The 23427-nt window shown below is 42.3% G+C and overlaps 1 protein-coding gene across 2 annotated transcripts; it reads left to right on the forward strand.

Moving 5' to 3' along the window:
* Positions 1–2195: 2195 nt before the first annotated feature.
* Positions 2196–22849, forward strand: mroh1 (maestro heat-like repeat family member 1). 2 transcript variants are annotated; one of them, XM_076736557.1, is made up of 45 exons: positions 2196–2331; positions 3038–3149; positions 3336–3481; positions 4442–4573; positions 4671–4833; positions 5500–5598; positions 5713–5864; positions 6982–7122; positions 7294–7386; positions 8309–8387; positions 8784–8897; positions 9122–9195; positions 9309–9431; positions 9743–9850; positions 9953–10097; positions 10288–10328; positions 10532–10673; positions 10869–10921; positions 11125–11232; positions 11657–11776; positions 11917–12039; positions 12130–12276; positions 12887–12913; positions 14475–14597; positions 14694–14773; positions 14991–15132; positions 15305–15400; positions 15635–15739; positions 16005–16140; positions 16309–16421; positions 16607–16759; positions 16934–16990; positions 17246–17343; positions 17523–17688; positions 17882–18051; positions 18162–18299; positions 18441–18555; positions 18730–18876; positions 18984–19050; positions 19274–19395; positions 19649–19798; positions 19921–20055; positions 20179–20281; positions 20490–20555; positions 20692–22849. In XM_076736557.1, exons 2-45 carry the CDS (start codon positions 3128–3130, stop codon positions 20766–20768), a joined length of 4911 nt encoding a protein of 1636 aa, XP_076592672.1. In that variant the 5' UTR covers positions 2196–2331; positions 3038–3127; the 3' UTR covers positions 20769–22849. The 2 variants fall into 2 exon arrangements, with proteins under 2 accessions (XP_076592672.1, XP_076592673.1); XM_076736558.1 differs by lacking the exon at positions 12887–12913.
* Positions 22850–23427: the final 578 nt, after the last annotated feature.

The raw sequence follows: 23427 nt of genomic DNA on the forward strand, positions 1-23427 counted from the left end.
ACTACAAACAAAACCTACTTTTTTCGTTTTTGCTTTTATGAAATTTCTTTATGTCAAACAATCACTGGAGTTATGTTACTGCAGTAGATGCTAATTCAGCTTTCCTTCCCACAATCCTTTTCTCTTCCACCCATCCTCTCATCACCACTGTCCTTGTGCCCCTGTATAAGCTCTTGACACAGAGTTACAGATATAAGAGGTTTCGTTGTGTGCTGCAGATTTATTAGAGATTTCTAGACTTTGTTAGATAGATACGTGTGTTTTGTTGAGTTGTGCTGACTGGAAAACAAAATCAGTCAAACCCAGCAGGCCACCTGTGGAGTCATGATTTATGTTTCAGCTGCTAGAGGTGTCTGCACAGGTAAGAGCTACCAATTATTTAGATTTCAGCAGCTAAGACAGTGTATGAAGTCTATGTTCTGATATATACTACATAAATATTGAGACTCTGAGTGATCATTCCTGCCACGGTGATCTTATGTTGGTCTTTTGAAGTGTAAACACTGGATTTCCTCAGGATATAACTGATACTTAGTTCTTTTTTTGTGCCTAAACTAAAATTTCCATGCCAGCATAAACAAGGAAAACGCTGGATTCAGTTTGTTTCTGCCTGTTTAAACAGTAAAATACAAAAATAAAAGCAGTGTTATAAACAGTTGCTCCTGAACAGCCCATCGGAACCAGAGAACACTGAGCCAAAAGTCAACACATCCAGCTGACCGCTTCCAGATGTAGCTCTGTGGAATGATGACTGTGATGAATGAAAGCCATGAAATGTCAAAAAAAAAAAAATCACCTGAGGGAGTTGAAGGTGGCTGATAAGTTGATTTTTCCGTCACATGGTCATCTTGAAGAATTAATTACAGTGTCTTCTTTACATTGAGACGCTGTGTCTGGAGAAGCGTTTCTGCTGAATATTTTAAAATGCTGAAAGAATGAACTGAATGAGGGAGATGGGTGGTGTTAGATGGTCCTGATGGTGCTCACCAAATCAGTTTTTTTCCTTTATCAACCTCTTCATAGTACTTTGTTTTTGCTCTTTTCTAAATAAGATAGATTTATATTTATACCCAGGAACTAAATCATGACTTCTCTTATTTCAGACATTTTGGCAATGCAGTCCAAAAGCTGTTTTGTTGGCATTTTTTCGGGTTATGTAAATGCCCTGATGACTCAGATTTAAACAGGAAGACAAATTCACACTGAGCTCAATCAGTGTGAACTTGAAGTCAAAGTTTCTAGAATACCTAGCATGCTGTCATCTGCACCAGACACAAACCTACACATATTTTGGGTCCCTGTTAGGTGATCTGGGAGGAAGTGGAGGGTTTGGTTTGCGGGGGCGGCTGAGTCCGACTGGCATCAAAGACTGACTAATAAAAGATGTGGTAATCAAGACTGTGAGGGTGCTGGGTGGTGTGTGATACATTTTATTTTTCAATACCTTTATCAAGGATCTGAAAGGCACCGCTTCATAAAACAGCGCTTGAACACAGTTTTGATGAACTTGTGCTATACTTGAGCATTTCCATTTTAAGCTACTTTATACTTGATTTCAGAGGGAATGTTGTGTCTTCCACTACATTTATCCGACAGCTGTAGTTTGTACTTTTCTTATTACAATCTTTATATAACCAGATTATAAAATATGGTGGATCATTTACAGATTAAATGACCCAGCACTATGTAAAGCAGGCGTTAAGTATCTACATTACAATGTTAGAACACATCAATGCTTCAGGGGCTACAGTAACAGTAATCCTTGTATAAAGGTCCATATAGTAACAATATATTCTCAGGGATCATTTTTACGTATAACATGTGGGCATCTCTTTATTTTTTTGTTACAGACATTTAACTTTTTCGTCTGTTTCAGAGTTTACCTGATATAAAGTATTTTTTTTACATATTTTCACTCAGGTAAACGATCTCAGTGATGTTGCGCAATGCTTCGTCGTGCCAGAGCGCGAGCTGGACGAAACGGTGATGGCTGCTAACCAGAGACATGCAAACATGAGACACACCTACATTCAGTTTGGTCATAAAGTTAAGTCCTATGTCACAGTCTCCAGTCAGTAACAGTAACAGTCGATGTTGGGCTGCAGCTGTCTGTCTGTCTGTCTGTCTCGGTGCTGTGGTCCTCACTCTGAGGAGACGCCCCCTGCCTGCCTGATAGCTTCCTGCTGACCAGAAGCACATGACCAGGCGTGTTTACACCTGCGGTGACAGAGACACACTTCGCCGCTGACAGAGGAGCCTATCGTCCAAACCGGAATAAAAAGCTGCGTTGTCGTAAGAGGTTATTGTTTAGCGGAGTCTCACTGGGATTTGGTAAGTTAGCTTTTTTTTATCAAGGCTGTGTTTTTTTCCTAAAATGTGTGATATGAGGACGCTGTCGCCTCTTCCGTAGCAGCAGATGCTAGGTTAGCATGCTAACGTCTGTCAGCGGCTTAGCTAGCTGCTGCAGCATCACCACCACCCAAACAGGTTAAAGCTGGATATAAAATTATACCATCACATATAGAAGACATGGCCCTATGAGTGTTATTTAGCTAAACTACACGCTGTGTTTGTTTTTAATGTCATCCTTAGATAGCGTTGTAATCGCAAAAGTTACTTTGTCAGTTAGCTACTTCGTATTCGTGCAGTTGGTGGTGGCGTTGGTAGCTAATGAAGTGGCTTGGACAGGTAGCTTAACCTTAGAAAGCTGTCGTGATACTTACATTTAAAAGCAGATTCAGTTTATCTAAAAAGACTACGACAGCTTTCGGCTGAAGACAATAATGCTGTCTCCGTGTTTGCTGCAGTGAAGCTGTCTCAAAGGTCGGTGTCAGCTGTAACTCATCATCATGTCATGTGAATGAAAGAAATCTGAAAAGCTTTGATTTTACAAGCGCCTTCAGTCTTCAGATAGATTTGTACAACAGTACAGGAGACATTTGCTCCGCATTTGAGAAAAGTCGCATTTTAAGAGAGATCACAAAATGCTGATTTACAGCCAAGATGTATTTATATCCTTTCATATTGTGGTCCTCAGTTCCAGGCAGCCTCTGCCCATCTGTCCTCCAGGGGGGACGCTACATCCTCAGCCACAGGCTCCAGGAAGGCAGCCCTCTTGCTGTCCACCATGGACGAGACAGATGTGGAACGTGAGCCCTTTCTCTTCTCTTCTCTTCTCTTCTCTTCTCCTTCACGTTGTCCATTAATTCACTTGCTCTCTTTAAGTCTGAATGCTAAGCCATGCATATTTTTGTCTAGCCATTTGTTTGTACTTAATGTCTCTCTTCTGTCTGCATCGCGATCCTTCGACTGAGCCTGTTGTGTTGTCCCTCCAGAGGTGACCCTGGCTCTGCTAGATGCCGCCACCGATAAAGACACAGAGGTCCAGGAACAGGTCAGAAAGTCCATGTTGACCCTGGGAAAACAGCAGCCAGACAGAGTGCTAGCAATGTGTCAGGACTACCTTCTGAAACACCCAAAGGTAAATAATTACGTCTGCTCTATCAAACAGCTCTCAGAGTGTCGGCCTACCTGGCTAAACTGGAAGCTGTAGGGGAAGGCTTCCATGCCTTCAGTTTCTTATGAGGGGAAAATATTGTCCTTTTAAACTGTTAAACATTAAGCCAGATTGCAGCAAGCACTAAAATGTGGTATTTATGTGATGGAAATGTGTGTGCTTTTATTAGAGATTTGGCTTGGCTCCAGAAACCCCTGCTAACAATAGTCTGCTGCTAATCTGTTAAACCCAGTCACACTTGAAAGGCCTCTCAGAGCCCCTAGCATGTGGTTTGCCGGCCTGTTTCACTGAGAGTCAACACACGAGGTTTCACGCATGTACAAGATGTAAACATTGCAGTCAGTAGTTGTATGTGCATTTCTGTCAGAGACTTTCAGCCTGAGGTTTTCACATTTCATAGATGTCAGACAAGCAGCATGAATCAGGGTCATTCAATCTGTTATGTAATTTATTATGAAGTTGCCTATAAAATGTCAGAAATAGTGACTATCATCGTCATTATTTCCTGTTCCTATTATTTCCGGCTTGTTGAACAGAATAGAAAAGAATCAGTCTACCTCTAAAACTGAAAAGCTGTCACTGATGTACCTTAAATTCTAGAGCCTGTGTCTGTGTGATGCTGCAACATCTTATCAGCCTGTCACAGCCCTGTGAGATTATCAGATGATGGCATCATCACACAGAGGAAATGTTTTGGGAAACATCAGTGACTTATCACAAATGATATCCTTTGTGCTGAGATGGTGTTGAATGTGCTGTATCATACTGTACTTTATCTATTTGCGCACCACCTTCAGACATTTTACTTGGCATTTCCTGCTGCTCTATACAGATGAATAAATGTGTTCCATTAATCAATATTCCATTTAGTTTTATTCATGTCCTCTGTCTCTTGTCCTTGTTCCTCTCCTCATTCTCCTGTAGTTGGTGGTTACCCACAGAGTTGTAATTCTTCAGACTATTGAGCTGATTGTAGGCTGCAGAATAGAGGAGATCAGTTACCCGAGGATAAAGAGTATTATCTCCTTGGCCTCCGATGAGATGACACGGTCAAAGGTAAGATATTAGACGTTATTAGCATTTATTTTTTTGCAGAGAGCAAATGATAAATTATATTCCTGACTGTTTTCTTCCTGTTTTCTGTTTCAATCAGGACGTCATCCCTGATTGGCAGCAGGCAGCCAGTAATATCTTAGTTGCTGTGGGTAACAAGCATATCAATGACATCATGGAGGAGATACTAAGCAAGTTTCAGCCAGGGCTCCTGCCTCACTTCTTTGTGGTCCAGACACTTGCCAACCTTTCTGATTCAAACGGTAAGAAAATATTTACTGACACAAACACAAAGAAATCACACATTGGCCATAAACAAGAACACACACACACACACACACACACACACACACACACACACACACACACACCAGCAAATCAGGACTTTTGTTCACAAAGCAGGTATTCAGAGGTGGTTGAGAAAGACATGAACCTGTTAAACCTGTGCAAAAACAGCACTTGCAGGCCAAAGATTTTGCACACCACCAGAATGTGTTTGTTTTGGAGCAGTCTTTACAGTCTTTGTACTAAATGCACCTTTGCATCTGTATCATCAAAATGTGGGCAGGTGCTGAGTGACCAAATGATATTAAATGTCTCACCCTTTTTGCTCATGAACAGCATAGGAGTTTTAGAGAAGTACAAGCTAGTTCCAGCTATAAATCACTGAACACATACATTTATTTTGATACACAATGTGACTTTTGTTATATATATTGAATATACTATATATAATATATAATATAATGCACTGATTATGAACTTGCAATGTGCCAAGATAAATATCATGAGGGACTACTAAAACCTTCTGTTAACTTCTGTACATTCTCCCTGACTTAGCACTGATCCTGTCAGTCCAAAAAAGGATTATCGTGTAGAGGAAGTGGTAAATAAGTCATAAACGCTGTTCTCTTGTCCTTGTTCTCTAGTTTATGGCATGGTACCCTTCCTGAATGCTATTCTGGGCACCATGTTGCCCATGTTGAGCATGGCCAAGCATGACAACATGAAGTGGGTCTTCTCTTCTGGTAAGGATCTCCTGTGCTATTCACCTCCTCACTTCCTCTTACAGTTTCGTCATCACGTGGTTTTCTACTCTCCCTGATGTCCTTTCCTTCACTCTTGTGTTTCCGTCCCTCCAGCTCTGTGCCACTTCAGCGACAGCATCTTGGAGTACCTCGCCAACCTGGACAAGGCTCCAGATCCCACAGTCAGAAAAGACACATTCTCCAGTGAAATCCATGCTGCTTTCGACATACTCTTCAATAATTGGTTACAAAGCAGGGAGTCTAAGGTGAGGTCACTGCACATCAGTGTGAAGTTGGATAAAAAGGGAAGCTGAGGTCAGCCATCTGAAGCGTTTCAGTTTTGGATGATGCCAGCAGTCCAAAAAGCGTACATTGATTAAAGCTATGCCCTGATGAAAGTGCACCGTTAATACACTTTTCTGATGTAATTTCATCTTGGCCACAGTTTCCATGTGTTAGAGTTTGAGCATGCTAATACAAGTTCTTGTGTGTGTTTGTACTGAGTCCATACTTAGTTAAGTTAACTGAATCTAACAATTTAACCACTGTGCACTCGTGTTGCATTACAGAAGGCAGGGAACCTATTAGAGCCAATTACGTTTCACTTGAACAACATTCACAAATCCACTTCATACAGTGACAGAATATCTGCTTCAGTCACTGATCTTGTTTTGTTCTATCGTTCATTCTTCCACCTGAAAAATATAGAAAGTATAGAACTCTGATGACATGGGCACAATGTTTAATCTTTCCATGCATTGTATTATCTTTTGACAATATATTATTTTTTATGGCTAGAGTTCCCTTTTATTTCTTCCTTAACAACACACAACAGTTCAGCTCAGTTCAGATCTTTATTGTCCCTTGGGGAGAAATTTGATACAACATAAAAAAGGATATGACGATTGATCACAACAGTTACAGCAAACAGCTGAATAAAAAAGATGTATCTGTTCTTAGTATCAACCCATTGGAATGGCAGCCAAGATAAAGTGCTGCTCAGCAGTGCACTCACTATTTAGTGCAAATCAACCGCCTTTATTGCACTTGGAACACAGGAAAAATTAAACTTGCTTTTTACCCTCTGGGATCTGTATCGCTGCCCAGAAGGGAGAAGAAGGAATTCCTCCAAGAGTGGGCGGTCAGAGCTGGCCAAGATCGACCATCCTTTCCTCAAAACTTGTCTGACATAGATATCTGCTGAAGAAAGCTGCTGTCTGCCCATTATTTTGGCTGGCTGCTGTAACAGTGTTGGTCAAACGATTGGTGTTTTACACACCTACAGTAGTTGGTGTTACAAGTCAGTGAATCCATGTCAGCTAATCTCTGTCATGTCCGTCATCTGACATCCTGTGTTTCTGTGTGTGTGTGTGTCCGTCCTAGTTGAGACTTACGGTAGCTGAGGCAGTGGGGTCTATGTGCCATCTGATGGCCAGTGATAAGCTGGAGGAGCAGATTCCTAAACTCATTCCTGCCATCTTGTCCCTGTACAAGAAGAACAACGAGCACTATGTCATTAGCAAGGTGGGTCATCGGCTGAGCGCAGTGGACTGTTTATCATGGATTTTGTAAAATGGATAATTTGTGTTGAACAGTCGACTATGGCTCTCTGTCCATCTCTAAACTGCCTTAATCTCATGTTTCTCTCAGTTTTGATGTCGAGTATTTTGTATTTTTTCTTCTGCCTCCACTCAGAGTCTGTGCCAAGTGCTTGATGCTTCTGTCAACATGGGCAGTAGGGTGCTGGAGACACAACTGGACAGTCTGCTCTTTGCACTGCATCAACAGGTACACATTAAGTACATACTAAAATGAATGCTGCAGCTTTGGCCTTAAGTGAACCAGGTGACTGACGTATGACACAGGTGCTCATAAAAAGGTGCAACTTGGCAGAAAACATGCACATGGAGAGATTGTGCTCCTCCTGTATTCACAGACCCAAACCAGATATTGTTGATTGGACTTTTCAGCACTGTTTTTACACAGTTATTGATTTGAGGAGATGTAAATAGTTTGAATTGATAAATAAAACAGGCATGGTGTCCTTGATTACCTCATATTCGGCTGTCCACAGTATTTTTGAGTTTGTTTTCAAATAGTAGCAGACAAATCCTTGAGCTTTACTCAGAATGCACTGTTTATTTGCACTGTGATGAACACTATACAATCAATAACATTATCAAAAAAAGTCCCCTTAATGTATCACAGAGTGTTACTTTTGGGGTTGTGGAAGTGGGAGTGCTAAGTAACACGTCAGCAAGCTGCAAGCATCAAAAGCCAGCGACCTCTGCCACATTACATTAGCTGTACCTGGATTTGATTTGACAGGTCTGACTGCTGACAGTTGCTGCTTTCTGTCACATGACAAGTCTGAAGTCATAGTAACTGTACTCTAATCCACGAGTCTCAGGCTTCCTGTTCAGTGACAGAAAGGTTCACCACATTAACTGCTGATCTGTGACTAAACAGTGGACAGACCAGATCAATCCTTTTGATTTTTGAGTTCACCTTACGCTGCATGTGTCAGATGACTCAGACAGTTGTTGCAGTCAGATGTTTTCAGAACCGTGTGACTCAGCTGAAGCATGGCCTGATGCCTTGACTATTGCAACATATTACCACAATGACTCTGCCAGTGATATATGTGTACGATCCGGATCGCCTGTGTAACATGGCAGTGTAACATTTCCTTTGTGTCCCTCCCTCCCAGGTTTCTGCCCCTGTTGATTATAGTAACCCTCCTACTATCAAGAACCACAACGAGGTGCTGCGCTGCTTCAGCTTATTAGGTACTAAAGCTCTTGAATTGGGTTCAGTGTAGCTGATGTTTATGTGTGTGTCCGTATGTTACATTTGACTGTTGTTGCCTCGAGATTAAATTCTGCTATTTTTTAATACAGTTAATAAGAAAGTCTGCAGCGATGACTAAGTTAAGTGTGGCGTAACAGCTGAACGTTGTCTCACAGCATCAGGCCTTTGTGTGGAGTCACAAGAACAGTAATGAGATCATCCATTGGTGTGCCAGACTTAATGTCCACCACGAGATAATCATGTTAACCGTGACAGTTGGTCCACTTCTCTCTCTTGTCTTTCCTGTTTTTTTCTCTTGTTTTTGTATTTCTGTGACAGTTTGTGCATTTCTCACATCAATTTCTGTCTTTCTACTTCCACTTCTCTCCCTGCAGCTAACTCTTTCCCAGATCGGCTGGTTCTGTTTGTTCTACAGAAGTTGGAGAACAGTAATGAGCGGAGCAGGGTGGGCTCGCTGTCTGTCCTTCGTCACCTCATCAACTCCAGCAGTAAGAAAATACCCCCCCCACTCACACCATACACATGTACCTGTTCCTTCACAGGTATCAGTGATTGATTTGACATAAGGATTTTTTTTTTAGGGCGAACTGTCCCTTTTAAGTGTTAAGCACAGTCATGTAGACTACATTATCCCCTTTTATGTGTCCACTGACTTTTTCTAATCAAGTTATCTGTGTGTGTGTGTGTGTGTGTGTGTGTGTGTGTGTTGCAGCTTCCACGATGGAGAGTAAGAAGCTGCTGATTCTGGCCAGCATCAGACAACCAATGGCAGACCACAGCAACAAGGTAACACACACGTAGACACACACACACACACACACCCTCTATGTGACATTGTTAACAGTTTAGTTGTGGCATTGCCATGTCTCACACTCTGCCTGACTCTCTCTGTGTCTCAGGTCAAGAAGCATGTGATCCAGGTGATCAGTGCGATGGCTCATCACGGCTACCTGGAGTTAGAGGGAGGGGAGTTACTGGTTCGATTCATCGTTCAGCACTGTGCCTTACATGACACATATCAGGTAGGACTGTACTTCATTTATTGGTGCATTTTTATGGATGTTGCCTTTCATAATAATTTTCTTCATTTGTGTGCATGTGGCTTGAGTGATTACGACAGTTTTACTTAATGAATCTTCAAGAATGAGAGTGTTCAAGTAATTTTCAGAATTTTCCATCTAATTTTGAACATATCTGCTGAAGCTTTTTGGACAACAAGCTGTTAAAAATTAAGTGACTAGTTGCTCATACGTTAAACATTTAGCTTTACAGAACACCTGAGGGAATGGAAGATCAAACATTTTTCCATGTGTGACTGTGTGTGTATGTCCAGCGAGACCACAGGCCCACAGATCCAGAGGAGGTGAGCAACGAGGCGCTGAGGACGATGTGTGACAACACCCTTCATCTCCTGACCACCACTGTCGGTCGGCTAGCTGATGTACGTTGACTGTCTCCCTTTGTACCCACCTGTCTGATCTGTTGATTGCTGTTTCACCCACAACCATTAAACTGCTCATGCTGTGTATTTTGTTGTTTGTAGGTGCTCTGGCCAAAGCTGCTGTACTATCTGACCCCTTCACAGTACAGCAATGCCACCACTCCTCTGTGCAAGAGTCTGATAGTGCTGGGCACCAAGAAGAAAAGCAACCAGGAGCCCAGCTTCAACATAGACTTTACACGGGAAGGTAGGAGGAATATTTCCTGACCGGTTGCATCTATTTGGAAGTTATCTGCTGTGTGTGTTGCATTTGAGATTGAACTCATAAATAGGAGGTGAGGATTATGGAAGATAGCATCATAAATTCATTTTCTAACCATTTTTGTAGTTGTGTATGATCCACTCCAAGCTAAATGTGTCTTATCCCTCTCCTCCAGTCAATCTGCCCTCTCCTCAAACACTAATGGTCAGACTGATGGTAAGTAAATCCAACTCTGCAACTGTTTGTTCAAACTCTGGTGACTTCATGTGGAGCCACAGTGTAGAAAAAGTGTCACTAAACATCCAATCTAATAACTGTCTGCTGTTATGTTATTTAAATAAGTAAAAGGTACTTTATAATCTCTAACATTCTGTTTGTCTGCGTCTGTCTGTGCCTTGGTTTGCCTTGATGTGTCCCAGGTGAATGCAGCGTTCCCGTTCAATAGCAGAGGTCATGGAGCTCCTTCCCTCTCTCTCCTTCACATCCTCAGTGTCAACATTCACCCCAATACAGAGACACTCTGGGAGAAAGAGATACCTCCTCTGCTTTCAGTGCTAGAGGGTATGGAAATATGAGTACATCTTTTCTGTGGATTTATTTCTATAAGGTAATAGCTTTTGAGGAGACCTTGCTTTCCTGTAGTGACACCAGAGTTGACTTTAAGTCTTCAGTCTGGTCCTTTTTCTTTTTCACTCCTCGTGTACAGTGGATTTTTCCTCAGTAGTCGATGAGTCTGACTGTTTGTTGTTGTTTCAGAGTCAACAGCAGAGAGCCTGGATAAGAAGCACTGGAATGAAAAGTTGCTAAAGGTGGGCTTCTTTACTGTGTATGGGAATATTATGTCGATCACATTATATGTCAGTGTTTTGCATTTGAATATAACCAAAATGTGGTGGCAAATATTTCCAGATTTAACAGATAATTCCCATTTATTTGCATTAATAGTCAGAATTATTTAAATCTGACTTGATGTTGTGGAATGTCGTTCTAAACATGATCAAATTATCTGCAGCTCTTGTCTAAAACCCTGTCAGCTATTGATGATGACAAGTGGGTGTGTCAGCTGGCAGCTGAGGCAACAAGGTACCTCTCCACGTATAACAACGCCTTAGAGGAGAAGGTGAGTGCTTTCAACAGCCTTTTCACCCTCAAATCAAGAGCAAGCCATTGCTTTGGTCTAGTTAGTCCAGTGACAGTCAACAAATGGACCTAACTTTGTGGTTTGACCAGTTGCTAAGCCGCCACAGCAAGCCTGATTGAGGGCTTCATGTTAGTCATAATTGAACGTGATTCATATCCTTTGTGGATCATGACTTCCTTAAACAGAGCCATGCTTCCACATAACAGCCACAGAGTGTGTACACAGAGAGGTGAACAGTTAAAACCACTCCCACCAAAGACTGTAGTGTAGATGCTTTAAGCCATTTATTTAACAATAGCAATTAAAAATGTAGGATGGGAACAAGTGACGAGGGCCATAGATGAGAAAACAATACTTATTACAGTAAAGTATAAATAAGACAATTGCATTTGTCCTTCTCTAGAGTTTCCTGTATCGATGTATAGGAGTGACTCTCCAACAGTGTTTCAATAAGGAGGTGGTTAAGAAACAGCTGCAGGAAATCCTCCTCGCAGCTCGACACAATGATGCCGTCGAAAGAGAGGTACCTGAAACACACAGAAGATTTGTGGTGTTGTGGTTCTGAAAAAATCTGAAAACATCTCTGAATGATTGGTACCATATGTTTCACACCTGGACAGGTTTATGGTCCAACCTATGGTGTCTGTCATCTCTTTCTATCAGGGAGTTGCAATGGGAGTTGGTCTGTGCGCCAACAGCCACTTGGAGGGAACTCTGGCCAAGCTGGATGAGTTCGGCAAGTCGGACGCCTTCAAGAAGTCACCAAGCATCTTCAACCTTCTCAAAGTACGAGTCATATGACTCAGTTCCCTTCAGGCAGGTTGTGTCACTGTTCATGCTATTGTCTGTCTTCATCACTCCTTTTCTTTTCCTCAGGAGCGTAATGACGTTGAGGTAGAGAAGGTGAAAAGCACGTTAATCTTGTGTTACGGTCAAGTGGCCCTGAACGCACCCCCAGAAAAAATACTGAACCGCATCGATCAAGACATCCTTCGCTGCATCAGTAAACACTTCAATACCAAGGTAAGTAAACACTAAGCTGACATGACTTTGTTATTCAAGACAAATCATTTACATACACAGAAAAATGACACTGAGAAACAAGGCTTGCATTAATAATCTGTAGCTGCAGGACTGATTGTCATGCGAAGCTGTTCCAGGTGTGACCTTTGGTTGTTAGCACCCTGCTAAGACTTTTTCAGCTCATGTCACTTCATATTTTTAGCTACAACACTGCAGTGAAATGGACCCACTGTCAGCATGTTCGTTTAAAAAGGGCTAAATCCAGGCCAGCACTGACCCATTTACTTGTGTACGTGGTTATTTTCCTGACCATGAAGTCTGCTTGGCCTGGTGAGAGGCGCAAATAGGTGCGAGGTTCATTCAGATTAATGACCAACACACCTCTGCACATATCAGACTGGTCGGTTGTAACTCAATATTCTCCCTGTTTATGCAGGAGATGTCAGATTTCTAGTCATGTGACTGGCTGACAGTGTATTTATTAATCACCACACCCTCTGATCTATAGTCAACTTTGCCCAGCCTTCTTGTACTTTGCGCCCACACGATCCATCCAAGCTGTATTTATCTGTATTTGCTCTCATGACTTTATCACCTCTATTTCATACAGGTTCTGGGGATTAAAGTAGAAACAAAGGTATCGTCACAGGAATGCCAGGGTCCTTTCATCCCACCTCACTCGTCTTTGAATCTTTCCTTTGTTCTGTCACTAAAATCTTTACTGGAAATTTTCAGCTTGATACAATAAAGCAACTACTTTTTCTCAAAGCCTTTCCTTTGCTATGTCTCAGTTATATTTCACACTGGTAGAGCACCAGATTTAGAGCCCATGTCTTGAAGGCATTCATGACTGAGCCATCATTAAAATGAATGATTGTGGTGGTGGAGCACAGGTTGATTGTGAAAGCACAGACTGTATTTTACCTCTCAATCATGTGCAGTTCATATGATGTAGACCAATTCAGGTCACCATTAAGGTTGCTTGAATTTAAAGTATTAAAAGAAAAATGCTCTACCTCAGTGAAATGCAGCTTTAAGTGATACACCACCTAAAACCTTTCGAGTATCAAACACTGACCCCCTGCAGCCTTGAATGGAGGCTGTTTAAAAGTTTGTGATGTCCCTGTTAATTAAGAACAGCAGCTGTGATGAATTGAGTCAGTTAAAGTCCAGTCGAGAAGCAAATTTCATCAAGGAAGGAATCGAAGCACTTAAATCACACCATCAAACTAGAAACCTTTACAGTCTACCTTTTACAGTGTTTGATACTCTGAGCGGGACCAGGGGCGGATTATCACTCTAACGCTCTTCAACCAGGGACGTGATTACCAGATAGTGTCTCTGACTTTGCATCTGAAGTAGTTTTGAGAGCAGCTGGGATTACACCGTGTTTTTCTGCAGCCATTACTGAACCTAAACATAACGCACAGAATTTTCTCAGTGTCTTTTGAGTAACTTTATGGCAGGTGATGAAGGACAAACATGGCCACTACATTACTAATGTCATTTTAAATGGGTTTGAAAGGAAAGCTTCTTGTTAAATAACCATTTTTGTGGTGAGCATATTTGGCGCTTTTGTAAAGCTGATGCTGCACTATCTATGTAGTTTTTAATATATCCCATAAAATAATGACTTCACTTTCAGATCCATCTCCCTCTGATCTGCACACTAGGTCGTCTCATTCGTTCTGTCTTTCCTTCATTGTTTAATGGTGGATTGTTCTTAAGGTGCTCACCAGTGACTTGTGGTTAATGTAAGAGGGCTTTTGTGATTTCTTGCTCATTCTTAACATCTTGTGTCTCGAGGCCTTGAGCTCTTCTGTCACTTCTTAGACCAGAGGCTGCGGGTGGTTTGCTGTTGAATCAATCTCCTTTAATCACACAACTCTGATTTCAAAGTTCTCTCCATCCAAAGGCATGGAGGATCAATCTACAATAGCACTATCGGATTGATTAGATTGATTGATTGATTGATTGATTGATTTTTACATTGCTGGAATGATTTCGAATCGTTTTTGCTTGTGCTCACTCACTTGCAGTTGCATCTGCTGAAGGGGTCTGCAGTTTGCCTTGCTGGTTGCATTCCTAACAATTTGGAAAATGCAATTACGTTCTTCCTCTCGTTGATTCTCTTGTATGTCTTGTGCGCCCTGTCTGTGTTTTTCTGACCTGGATTTTGACGTCTGTCCCCGTTTCAGGACCTGACCATGAAGCTCAGTTTGATCCAGAGTGTCGGGCTCATAGCCAAAGCCATCAGCGAGTGTGTGAAGAAACAAGGCTACGTCTTCTCTCGCAAACAGGAGCTCATTAATGTCATGCTGGTCAGTAGTGATTCATTCACACCATGTTCAAACAAGGCATTTGTATGTATTTCTGAACGTTTTTTTGATCTCTGGTGTTATGTGTGCTCTGGTCAGGATTTTATCAAAGCAGAGCCAGCTGATTCATTGAGGACTCCAGTACGCCACCTTGTGATGACCACCTGTGCCAACCTAATGTATCCTTCAGCTGAAAAAAAAAACCAAACATCTGGACCAAAGTGGATTTCCAGACATTTTTTTGAATATGTAGAAATACTTGCATCATATTTTCTTTCTTAAAACTTAAATCAAGATGACAGAAGTCAGAAATTCAGAAAACAGTTCCCAGAATTCTGTGGTATCCTTGGATTGTCTTCCACTGGAGTGTTTTATCTTTGACCTTGAGCGCTTCAGGCCTCTGGAGCCTGCACTGAGTGAGAATGAGAGCTTTGACCTGCTGAAGGTGTGTGTGAACAGTGTGTTCTGTCTGCCACCTGAGACACACACCCCAGAGAAAACTAAAGAAGAGGAGATACTGGACCCCAAGCAGAGGAAGGTGAAGTAAAGCACTCGAGATACCAGACCTCGTCCTTCGGTAGCTCATTTTAATCCACTATTCACATTCCTTCATGTGTAGGTCGACACACAAACCTTTGAAACACACATACTTCATAAATCACCCGGTGCAGCATATTTCAAATGCAGTCAAACTAATGTTTCCTGTACAGGCATTGTACAAAGACACGTTGACTGCACTGCAGGAGCTGCTGAAAAGTGTACTGGCCAAGGATCCCACACCTGACGGCCTGCAGAGCGTCTTCAAGGTGAAGCGTGGTGTTTCAGACTGACCTGTTCTTCTCATCACAACATAACACTCAGTACCAGTGCTATCTGAATCGTTGCATTAGTCTGTTGTTTTCTAATTGTACATGTTAAGAAATTAATTAAAAAGAATATTGGCGTCAGTGAGCTTCCTTACATCAAGATGTACGTCTCCTGGCTGGATTGTACTGAAGCACTGTGTTGTCTGACATGATGTGTGTTATTGTACCGTACAGCACATTGAATCGTGGCTGAGCTCCAGACATGACCATGAGAGAGAGAGAGCTGTCACAGCTACTGCTCACTTACTGGCTTACTACCTGGATAACCTGACTGTCAAGGTACACACACACACACACACACACACACACACACACACACACACAAAAAAAGCAGCACGGATGGTAGTTCTGATAATGGTCCTGATAACTGTGGAGGTGTAATTCTTGTAACTCATTTAAACTTAATCAGTGATCCAAAGTAGTGTTCATATTCATTCATATAAGCCATTGAAGGTCACTGAAGGATCACTTCACTGTTGATGTATTTTCAATGTTAAGACTTCCATTTTGTGCCTCTCTTTCATTTCTGTGCGTCTTCGTCTAGAACATGGTGTCTTTTCACAATCTCGGAGCTCTGCTGGGTCGACTGTCTCCACGATGTTCTGACCCTCACCCTGCTGTACGCATGGCTGCTGTCGACTGTATATACACGCTGCTTTATATGCAGCTACGATATGAAGGTGCAGAGCCCTGACCTTTTGCCTTTGCCGTTTGATTTGATTTGATTTGCACAATTGTTATTACACTCAACCCACATAGTCGAGCTTTAACCTAAGCTTCATGTTGACATACAAGGACTAGTTTTCTTAAAGCTTGCTGTTTTGACTTCATTTTATTTTTGTGTGTAGGTTTCTCCTTAGATTATAAGGATGAAGCTGTGGACAGTCTGTTGCCCCTTAAAGACCAATTAGAAAACCCGGACCACTCAGTTCTATATAGGACCTGCTCCGACCTCACCAAGGTAGACTTTGTACCACTGTACCACTGTGTGCCACAGCTGTCTGAAAGACTGCCTTCAAATTGAACTTGATATTGCATCTATTGAATCCTTTTCTGTCCTTGCCATTGTTTGTTTGAAGTTAGCAGGCAAAGTGTTAAACCTGTGAAGTAAAACCGTGCAACTGCATCTTTTCCTGTGTGTGTCAGGTGATGAGTAAGCGTCTGCCTCAGCAGCAGCTGACAACCTTAGTGTTCATGTTGTTTGAAGGGCTGGTCGACAGTCAGACAAACTGCTGCAGAGCTTCATCTGTCATCCTAAATACTTTGCTCAAGAACAGAGGAGGAGGACTACAAGAGCTGGTAACTCACACACACACACACACACACACACTCTCACACACACCTGCTGTACTGGGTTACCAAACTGGCCTGTATGTGTCTTCGTCTGTGTTGTGTGGTGTGTGTGTGTGTGTGTGTGTGTGTGTGTGTGTGTGTGTGTGTGTGTGTGTGTGTGTGTGTGTGTGTGTGTGTTAGGTCCCAGAGATGCTGGAGGTGCTACATGTGCGTCTGCAGAGCATCACAGAGGAGCAGGTAAAAACCAGTATTATAATATTCACCTTCGTTATTCAAATGCTCTCTTCCTTTTTTGTTCTTCTCATTATGTTTTGAATAGCCAAGACTGAGAAGACTTGATTCACTTTTTGTGGTGTATTTTGCAGTAATGATCAGCTTACTATGCAGTTATATCTTGTATCATTTGTTTTTCACAAGTGCCTAATGGTTATCTGTACACCTATGATCTGTACCTCCTTGACTCAAAGACCTTGTCATTATACCTGTGTTTAGGTGAGAGTGGCAGCAGGACAGACGGTACTAATCCTGGCTTCTCAGCATCTACAGACTGTTGTCAGTACACTAGTTAACCAACCACTTCCTTATGATGGGTATGTATCCAAAGCTTAGGATGACATAAACTACCCTGACATGGCCACAAAATGTTTCAAGTATCTTAATGCTTTAGATTGCCAGTTGCTATTTATTGTATTTGTCGGACAGAGATTTCCTCCCATCTGTTTTTTCATTGGACACTTTACATGAAGTTTCTCTGTCTCTCTCTGTCCAGCTGGACCAGTGAGATGTGGATGGCCTTGGGAGCAGACCCCATCGTGGCCAAGCAGATCATTGAAATGGTGATGGAGAAGCTACTCATCATGGCGCCCTACGTAGACCAAAAAGAGTCAATGATCAGAGGAGGGACAACAAAGGTGGCCACCAATCAGCCGCTGGCTGTAAGTCGCTCACAGACATGTCTCTGAATACACCTTGCTGCTTGCTCAAGTAGCACACACAAATAGGAAGTTAACCATCTTTGAGGTCATGCACAGCAGTCTTCAGCTGGCTTGTGCAGCAGCTCCATACCCGACAGAAGCTTCAGAAGAGCATGTGTGTGTTAACATGCACATGTGTGTTCTTTGTTTGCAGATGACGTGTGGTCTCAAAGAGCTGTTGTTAAATGGCCAGAGTCAGGAGCCGGCAGTCAGTCTGTTCCCTCAGCTCTTCTCCTGTCTCACTGTCAGACTGGGAGCGAGTATTGGAGTCTCAGCACCGAAGGACAACAACACCAAACAGGCTGCCTCTGTCCATGTAGCAGGGTGGGCATCTTTTTCTCTATATTGCGGGTAAAATGGAGATGAGGCACCTGCACAGATCAGGTGTATCTGTGTGGTCTAACAGTTCGGTGTGATTGTTTTTTGTGTTTCAGGGTCGCAGCTGAAGCCCTGCGAATCTTGTTAGCTCGGGCCCAGTTAGATGAGGTGATGAACAGAATGGATGAAGATAAGGCCTGGGACGCAATAAAGGAACCAAATACACACATTACTGGAGTTACACTCCTGGCAAGGTACAAACACTAACTTTCTGCCAAACGGCTCATCATTACTGATTTGAAATAAGCAACTTCTGTGTTTAGGATTAAAACATATTTCTTTCCATTCAGTTTATTGAGCCTCTGTAAATTTCAGGGTGTTTGTCTTGTCTACAGGGCAATGTCAAAGCATGCTGGTCCCAGGTTGCCCTCCATTGTGGAGTGTCTGTGTCCCTCCTTGAACAACATCTACGAATGCCAGAGAATCACCGTCACTGCTTTCTTCTCTGAGGTGATACACCGTCAAATGTTATCACGTTATCATGCCGTCAAAATTACTAAGCCCTGTTTAAGTCACATCATGTATGAAATCAGCCAAAGCAGCCCCAAATGTCAGTGGATCAGCTGACCTGCACAACATGAATAACGTGACGTGTTTTGTTTCTCTCTCATGCACTGGGTCCAGCTCTTGAACCATCACGTGGTGACGGAGTTGATGCTGATAGATGTGTTGATGAACAACATGATGGAGAGGATATCAGATCCCTGTTGCACTGTGCGCATGTTGGCTGTGCGGGGGCTGGGAAATATAGCGGTGGGATCACCTGAAAAGGTACAACGCTCACACACATGAGAGCGCAAGATTACTGACGTTTTCATGAGATTCTTTGGACACGCCTTCGTCTTCCTCTTCCTCCTCTCACATCCCTCTTCCACCAGGTGAATAAATATGCCAAGGAGCTGCTGGCAGCCATGAGTTCAGGCATGGAGGAGAAAGATGATCCTGGTAAGGTGACAGTAAAGTCTCTGATGAGGGAAACAGAAAGTAACAGTAACCTGTTGTCTGGCTCTCCTCTGGATTTATTGCAGTAATTCCTAAAATTTACAGTCTGTTGGTGCAGTTTTACCACATCCATCATGTTTATCATACGATCAGCTCGAGCACTCACCCTGGATCGGTTATCAGTAGAAAAGCTCGTTTTCATTACTGACCTGTGATTTTCCTGCAGGTAAGCTGATCACGCTTGAAGCCATGTCGGGTCTTTCTAAAGTCCTCCTCTATCTGGACAAGAAGAATGTCCACTTACTGGTGGTCTATATCTTCATGAAGATCAAACCGTTCTTGGAAAGTGTAAGTTTCCTTTTCGATCTTTCAGGATATTTTGTGATGATGCACACTGCATTTTAAGTTTCCAGATGTGTGTATGTTACATTCACAGCACTGAAGTTATTTAATGATTATTTCAGTGTGATCCTGAATGCAACCTTCAGTATTTAGTGTCTTTTAATTAAGATGAGGTCTGTTGGTGCTCTGTAGTGTTTGTTTCCCACACATACAGACACACATAACGCTGACAGTATCTTCTGGCTCTGTGCTCATCCAGGAGAATGATGAGATCCGCTGTGCTTCCATCCATCTAATGGGGAACCTCTCCAAGTTTGGCTCAGGAGAACCAGTGTTCAAAGACCAGATCCACAATGTTCTGGTCAGCCTGCTGTTACACCTGGTGGACCCAAACCCACACGTGGTCAAGGTGCAGTAGGAAGCACACACACACACACACACAAACTTTGAGAACAGTTGTTTCTCTTTCTTGCTGCAGGGCAAACTGCTGTGTACAAATGTGCATTTAGTTTTTCTGTTGCATCTGTCCAGGCATGTAAGTATGCAATGCGAGTGTGTGCTCCTGTCGTGGGATCAGAGCAGATCACAACCATGTTTCAGAACCACCTCCTCGATGACAAGAGCTTGCACTACGGAGAGTTCATCAATGACCTCACCAAGTACCTGGTGAGACTCACACAGTCAAACATGTTTTCTTAAATAGAGCAGTGCCATGTAAAGTCAGAATAAATGATATTGTTGAACTAGTTACTCTTGTTTGATGTTCTGTGCGTTTTTTCTGTTTCATAGATTCAGGACTTTCCAGGCATGCTGAACTTTTATCACATCTCAGTCATCCAGTTCTTCAAGAGCAACTGGCCTGAGGTCAGAGCAGGAGCCGCCATGTTTATAGGTATGATTATAGCACTGTGTCATCTCGCAGTTTTTTTTATCCACATAACATTTGAGGTTATTACTCATTGTACTCACAATATTGATAAACAGCAGCTACGTCTCCACTATTTGGCCACAACCACCCCTATGTTCCTTTGTGATGTGATCATAATGTGTGTGTGTGTGTGTGTGTGTGTGTGTGTGTGTGTGTGTGTGTGTTTTATCAGGGTTTCTGCTGGGAAATCTTCCAGAGGAGCATTTCTCCCACCTCAACATGGGGACCATCACTAAAGGTGATGCACCACACAGCCTTGTTTTCCCTCTAAATGGAAACTCATTCTCTTTTTCTCCTGCTGTTGACTGTGTTTTCAGTGTACATGTGCTAACGTGTGTGTGTGTCTGTGTGTGTGTGTATGTGTTCATCCTCAGGTTTAGTGATGCTGCTCCAAGATCCAGATCCTGTGGTGAGAGTGAAGGCTGCTGAGGCCATGGGACGTTTCCACTGACACACAAACACGACAGCCTACATTCAAATCTCAGCGTTTCCTTTAGTCACGAGTGGTACGTCGCCACTTCATAATATCAATATTTATGATTCACCGTTTACAAAAACATTTAGAGCCCACCATTTAAATGTGCAGTCGTCATAACAATGATAAGATAAAGCAGTTAAAACCAAAACAGGGACCAAAGAGGAACAAATGTGGAGCCAGAGGCCAAACTGTCAGATTAACCAATGTTCAGTAATGACACACATTCATGCCCACAAATGCACATATGTTTAGACATCAGCAGCTTCGTTTAGCATTGTTTGACACGCGGCTGTGGTACTTGAAAGGAAGTGTTAAATCTCGAGTATGTTTTAGTGACCAAAGACTGTGTCGCTCTACACAGATAGTCGTCTGTAGCGTTTAGCGTTCTGTCAGCGTGACAGTAGCAGAGATATACTGTGTTCTGTCAGTGAAAGACACCAATGCAAAGGTTAACAGTGCATTTAAACTTGAGTAAAAAGGTTGTTTTTTGTAGAATAAATATAGTTTCTTCAAATATAATTATCAAATGATAATAATAATGCATATATAGATGATTTTGCGTGACTGGCTGGTAGCTAAATGTGTGTGTGTTTGTGTGTGTGTGTGTGTGTGTGTGGGAGTGGGTGTGGTCATACCAGCATATCGTGACAGTGTTGTTAGGTTTAGCTTCAGACCATCTCTTTCGTTCCAGTGTCGCGGGCTTGGTTTTAGTGTCCTGAAGACCCTTCCTCTGATCAACATGGTTTCCTTCTTTTCACTCTGAGCTTGCTCTCCATGAAGATCCAGTGAAACATTTTAGGTCTGTTAAATATGCGGTACTATGGGTTTGTTTTTGAAAAAATTCATGGTCTATAATAGAAAAAGCTGCTAAAAGAACTCCAGCAGCAGTTTGTTTTAAGGATCGTAGTGATGTGTGAGGGATGTAGCTGACAGAAGACAGGGTGGTGACAGTCTCATTGCTGTGTCCAGTCGTCCATATCGCCTAGCTGACTTTGTCAAATCATCCAGCAATAACCAGTCACTAACTCTTCTTTACTTTTATATGTCTCTGAGTGCTTGCTGATAGTCCAGCTTATGGAGCTGTATGTACAGAAGCAGCCGTTCACAACATGTGAGCAGAGTAAAGACGATTCATCAATCTCCTGCAGGTTCTTGAACCTCATGCACTCGTTGATGCCAAGCTCACCTCCATCATTAAGCCATACTGGTTTACAAATCACTGCCACCGCTGAAGCTAAAAGGCCACTCTGGACGCTTTGTGTTCTAACGATCATTTCTTTGGTCCACCTCAGACGGCTGCTTTGACTGTCTGTTTCATCTGCATGTAGTTTATCATTCAATTCCACATCATGGGCCACGAGAGCGTTCAGCCATGCTCTGTGAGGACTTTAATTACTGCAGTAACGTTGTAGCAGCCATCATCAACACACCAGCCAAATAACAGAATCTTTTTAATGTGGTCATCATTGTCTTCTCATTCACAGTTTGCATCACAGTGTAATCCATGATTCTGAGAGAGGCGAGCACGAGTTATTGTTAGCCGGGTCCAGCCAATCAGACCATCACCTACCAGTGTTGTCAGGCAGAACAGACCAGTGTAGCCGTGCTGGACACAGTTTAGTGCCAAATACTAATTGATAACATATATTAAGATAGCACTATAGATCCGTTCATGAACTGTTCCTTCCTTCACTTTGAATGCACTTAATATTGTGTCGTTATTCCATTAAATGATGGAGTTTGTACAGTTTTAGGGTACAGTTGTGGGTTTGCAGGCCTCTTACTATCATGTAAATATGTGAGTGGGTGTTGTATTATGTAAGGATGTCTCTTCATGTAACTAACTTTTAGGTCTATAAATGAATTCACTCGAATGCCAACAAGCAGGGATGCAAAATAATCCGTTATGTGTCTTTATTTGAATTCCTTTGGCGACAAAACACATTTGATAGAGAGTGAGGTGAAAGCAATACGTGTTTGTTCTGGAATAAATGATTATGTGTGTGTCCACCTTTATATTTCTGTTACACTTTCAAGCTGCATCATGTCGTCCCTGATTTTTACCAAAAAAAGCAGACTAGGTGCAGAACCCATTTGGCACATTTACTCAGTTTTTATTTCCTTCACCAGACTTCAGTCACATGACAAGTTCTGAAAAAAGCTGTCATAAGTGTATCAGTCAAATATAAGGCTGCTCCTGGATCTGCATTCCTTGTATTAGAAGTTGCCAACAGGGACTTGTGGCGCCTCTGACACTATGGCCATGCCATTTAGCGTGAATGGTCAATGATAATTAAAGTTTTCAAAGCTGTTATGAACTCTACTCCACTGATATGATTTTTCATATCATCTACCTTTGTTTTTTTTAACATGTATGTTGTGAATGTGTCTCATAGCCGTGGCTCCATGTGTGAATGTGTTCGTGTGCATGTCACTTTTCATGTGTTGCTGGACCAGAGGAGAGTGTGGATGGTGGAAATCAATGTATTTAAAATGAAGAAATAAACAGATCCATCAAATGAAACAGGTGATTTTAATTCTTTGGTTTGCAAAAAATGAACGTGTGACGTGAGTGTACTTTTCTGTGTGTCCATAGGGGTGCAGTAAAGAGCAAATTATTGCAATCATGCAA

This window comes from Chaetodon auriga, chromosome 8 (genome assembly GCF_051107435.1).
Source record: "Chaetodon auriga isolate fChaAug3 chromosome 8, fChaAug3.hap1, whole genome shotgun sequence".
Taxonomy (NCBI): domain Eukaryota; kingdom Metazoa; phylum Chordata; class Actinopteri; order Chaetodontiformes; family Chaetodontidae; genus Chaetodon; species Chaetodon auriga.